At 48.6% G+C, this 4743-nt stretch overlaps 1 protein-coding gene across 1 annotated transcript; it reads right to left on the bottom strand.

Annotated features, from left to right (window-relative positions):
- Window positions 1–1323: 1323 nt before the first annotated feature.
- On the bottom strand, window positions 1324–3561 carry LOC125555691 (cyclin-D5-2). The gene is made up of 5 exons (XM_048718558.2): window positions 3045–3561; window positions 2852–2938; window positions 2445–2763; window positions 2220–2356; window positions 1324–2113 (listed from the first exon to the last, which is right to left on the bottom strand). The coding sequence occupies exons 1-5, from the start codon at window positions 3339–3341 to the stop codon at window positions 1898–1900; spliced, it is 1056 nt and encodes a 351-aa protein (XP_048574515.1). The 5' UTR covers window positions 3342–3561; the 3' UTR covers window positions 1324–1897.
- Between the last annotated feature and the right edge of the window lie 1182 nt (window positions 3562–4743).

Below are 4743 nucleotides of genomic sequence, written 5' to 3'. Positions count from 1 at the left end.
AAAATCACTGACTGAGAATATCAACATTTGTGTCCATGCTTCGATGCAGAAGAGCCCCTTTTCCTTTTTATAAATAACAAGATTAAAGAAAGAAAACCAAGCAATGAAGGAGAGAGGGGATGCATGCAGGGGCAGGACGGTGGTGGCTCAGAAAGTCACTCCATTGCCCATGGCCATGGGGGCATTTTCATTGCCCCAGTGCAGGGGCAGGAGGGAAAGATGCAAAAGCTCTTTTTACCAGCTGTAAGGCAGTGTGCAATGCAAGACCTGCATTAGTTAGTGGATGAGGCCACAAGACCAGCTTTAGGGTTTAGGACTTAAGCCAAGAGGAGAAAGAAAGGGCTGTCCATATGAAAAGATACCATCATTATTGTTTCCATGAATGTGGTGTAATATATGTGGCATGTGTTTGTTCATCTTTTCTGCAGGAGCATCTTGAGTCCTGACACCTTCTAGTGGTGCTGGTGTCTTCACCCAAGAATATGGAATTAGTCTGTATTATATTTGAATATACTACTGAATCAAGCTCACAAGTTTTAATTCTGATGACATTTTACTAAAAGATTCTTGGATTGATTATCCCATACTGAAATCTTGGTCTATCCAGGACTGATAGATATTCTGCTCATCCAAATGCCCATCATGATCAGGTTTATGCATTTCACAGGAACTGTCATTTTTTGAAGCTACATCTATATTGTTCTCATGCCACAACTTGTAGACGACTTTACTGAAGAAGTCCCAATTATCTACTGCACCTTCCTTTGTGGTGTGCTCCACTAAGTGTTGGAAATGTCAAGCTCCTTAATCTTTAGGCAATTATTGATATAAAGTACTAAGCTCATGTATCTTGTGCACTAATACCGTTCATGCGCAACACTAGTCACTCTTCCAACAGCACACAGTGATGCGATGCTTTCATTAACATGCCCAATAATAATTACAAAAAGGATGCAATGTACTTACTGATCATGTTGACAAGAACTTTCTTTATTGATCACCTAATCTTGTACTCCCTCTGTCTCAAAATGTAAGACGTTTTTTGACACTAAGATAGAGGGAGTACATTACTCTAAATGCAGATGTTATTGTTAGTTCACTAATAAGGGATAGCAATGTGGAATCAAGCAAGTGCTATTCAAAGCTGGTGGCAATGTAACAGGAAAAGTTGTCTTGGATTCTCATCTCTGCAAAAAGGGAGAGGAAGAGAAGGAGAAAACATTGGCACAGCACTGAATGAATGGCACTGAAAAACCTGCAGCTGCCGCAGCAGAACTGATCAAGAAACCCACAGGGTCATCAAGGCCAACACATGCACACACATACACAAAATGCACCAATCTGATCCCATTTCTCAAGAACAGAAGCAGATGTTACAGAAGTTACAACTACTCCCCAAGGAGATTGTCACAAACCAATGTAACCCATGCATCCACGCAAGTACAGTGCAGTGCATCTTAGTGGAACACCACTCCTCACTGATCACACATCCACTTGCAACTTTTTCTTCTTGGCTCTATAAACAATGGCCAAAACCCCAGCCTTTCAGTGCTACCACTGCATCCAACAGCTAGCATCTCACCATATGCAACTTAAGATGGCATCCACCACTATGGCATACCAAAAACAGTGCAGAGTTTGGGCACCGGCCGGAATTGGGCTCCAGTGAAGCTCTCCTCTCCTCAGGAAAGCTCAGCCCAGCCCTTATCTTTGCTCATCGCTTACCCCTCTCACAAACCAATCCAAACCAATCCAACAGCATTGCCAATGCCAACCATGGCAATGGCTCTGAAAGAACCTAAACAAATTTGAACAAGGAAAAAACAAAATGAAGATCCAAACCAAGCCCCCTTAGACATCTGACAAAAAATTGCGTGTCCCCGGCGGTGCTAGCTTCTCAATGGATTCCCGGCGGCTCCAGTCTGATCCGCTTGTTCATCTCCGACACCGCGGCCATGAAGGCGGCGGTGTCGGCAACATCATCAACAAGAACAGAATCATATGTACTGGTGGCAACTTCATTGGAGTCTGAACATGGCAATGATCTCTTGCCATTGCTCTTTCTGTTTCTCAAGTCGCCAACCATCATGCTGTAGCAGGCATGTACATGCTCCTGATCAATGAAACAGACAAAGGTTGCTCAAATCCAATGCCCATTTCATCATCCAAATAAAACATTACTATGATCAAGGGTTATTTATTTAGTTTGTGCAAGAAACCTTCTCAATGGGGCATGATGGAGATAGATTGTCCATCTTGGACTCCAGTGCTTCTTTGGTCAGTAGAGCTCCATAGGATGCAGCCAGGATTGCAGCTGCAGCCACAGTAGATGGCCTGTAATCCAGCACACTGCCGGCTGCATGAGCACAGCACGAATCAATCAGACAAAATGCAAGAAAGGGCGCAAGATTTCTTTTCAGAAGGTGTGTAGGACGAAGATGAACCTTCGGCTGTGGCAAAGATGAAGCCGATGGACTTGAGGGCGACGCGGGCGGGGTCATGCCCGCCGCCGCCGCGGCCGTCGTGCCGGTCGAGACGGGAGGAGAAGCAGGGGAGGTAGTCGAAGGGCGTAACGGCGGCCATGCGCCAGCCGAGCGTGGACAGGACGAGCAGCTCCATCCGGCGGACGGAGGCGGAGCAGAACTCGTAGCCGCCGCCGGCGTCGAGCTCCGACAGCGCCGGCGCGCAGTACTCCTCCATCTTGGCCGCCACGGAGACGCAGGCCACGGACAGGAGCCGCGCCGCCCACGGCATGGCCGCCCTCTGCACGCACACAACCACATCATCCTCCCGTTCTTAAGAAGCAGAGAGGCTAAATTTGTTTTACGGCCGCGGTGCGGTGATTGATTACATCGACGCGTCGCCGGAGGAAGAAGCGGTCGAAGTAGGCGATGGCCAGGTACGCCGTGCGGTGGCCGAACCCGAAGCAGCCCCGCGTCTGCAAATGCAAATCAGGTGCCGGTTCCAAAGGCGTCAGTGACCGATCGATCGATGCTCGCACCAAGAAACCAATCGGGAGAGCGAGGAGCTCAGCGAGTGCTCACTTCAAGGATCCATTTGACGGCGGCGAGGCGCGCCTGCAGGAACCAGTCCTCGGAGGCGGCCGACGAGCAGTCGGCGTCGCCCGAGTCAGAGGAGGAGCAGAAGCTGGCCTCCTTGGAGACCAGCTGCTCCACGTACTCATTGTCGCCGTCCTCATCGTCGGCGGCGCCGCCGCCGGCGTAGAACAAGAAGAGGTCGCCGTCGTCCACGACGCCGTCCCCGAGCTCGGCGCCGTCTTCGGGGCAAGTGAGCGAGAAGGCGCACGACGCGTAGTCCTCTGCTTCCTCCATCCCCGGCATCTCGCCTCCCCTCTCGTTACTGCAACCAGCCAGCAGCTGACCTGCCGTGCTAAGCGATGTGTCAAGCTTAAGCAAGAAGCATGGGCGAGCGAGAGCCGCGTTCTCTGACGCTCGCCTCCTACGGCGGTCAGCGGCGGCGGCTGCGGCGGCCGGACTGGGAGCAGAGTGGGGAGTGAGAGTGAAGAGACGAGGAGGCTCCTCCCTTCTATTTAAGTGCCTCTCGTTTCATCAAAATTTTCATTCTTTTTTGACTGCTCTTTTCACGTGCCGCTAGCCATTGGCATCCTTGGATAGTTACGGCTCTGGTAAAAGAAAACCATGGCCTGTGATGGTTAAATCCAACGGGAAATGGGATGAGATGAGATTCATGGGTGGTACGTTGGTACGTCTGAGTGAATCTAAAAGTGTATCCCTGTATTTATGCATCTGTCAAGACTTTACCAACGGGGTATTTACTCGGCGATGATAGAGCCTAATAAACACATACTGGATGCTCATGTTAGTACTGTGGTCGCCTAGGCAAAGGACGTCCTCTCTACCGGGTGCACGGATCTGGTGGTTTGGATACGGAAAATAGGACGAAAAGAACTACTGTATGTGGTTTCCTATTTAACAAGAGGCGTATAAGCAATTATTCGGTTGTGAACTGGGGGATTTACCTTTCACGTATTTAGGTATACCCATTCATCATCGTAAGCTAACAAATAGAGAATGGAAGTGCATTGATGATTGATTTGATAAGAAATTGGGATGCTGGAAGGGCAAACTGATGTCGTATGGAGGTCATTTAATTCTTATTAATTCGGTGCTCACAAATATGCCTATGTTCCTATTGTCTTTTTCCAAGGTACCAGTCGGAGTTCGGAAAAGACTTGATTTTTATCGATCCCGTTTTTTCGGCAAAGTGATGACCTGAAGAAGAAGTATAGACTAGCTAAGTGAGACATTATTTGTCGACCGAAGGACCAAGGGGGGCTAGGTATCGAAAATCTAGAGGTGAAGAACAAATGTCTCCTTAGCAAATGGTTGTATAAGCTTTCTCGAGAGACTGAGGCCACATGGGCACAGATTCTGCGTAATAAATACCTCCAATCCAAAACTTTATCCCAGCTGACAGTGGGGTCGATGGATTCGCCTTTCTGGAAAGGACTGATGAGAGTTAAATCGGTTTTTCTTAATCGGACCAAGTTTGTCGTCGGTAACGGTACTTATACGAGATTCTGGTAGGATACTTGGCTAGGGGACACGCCTCTCGCGCTTAGTATCCTTATCTCTATAGTATTGTTCAACGGAGAGATGCAACCGTTGAGTCAGTATGTCAGTCCATGCCTCTAAATATCAGCTTCAGGAGAGCGTTAGCCGGTAACCGTTGGGAAGTTTGGCTCCATCTTGGGAGAAGATT

Source organism: Triticum urartu, chromosome 5A, assembly GCF_056163025.1.
Source record: "Triticum urartu cultivar PI428250 chromosome 5A, HENAU_Tu73, whole genome shotgun sequence".
Taxonomy (NCBI): domain Eukaryota; kingdom Viridiplantae; phylum Streptophyta; class Magnoliopsida; order Poales; family Poaceae; genus Triticum; species Triticum urartu.
This window is presented reverse-complemented; position numbering and strand designations above follow the sequence as displayed.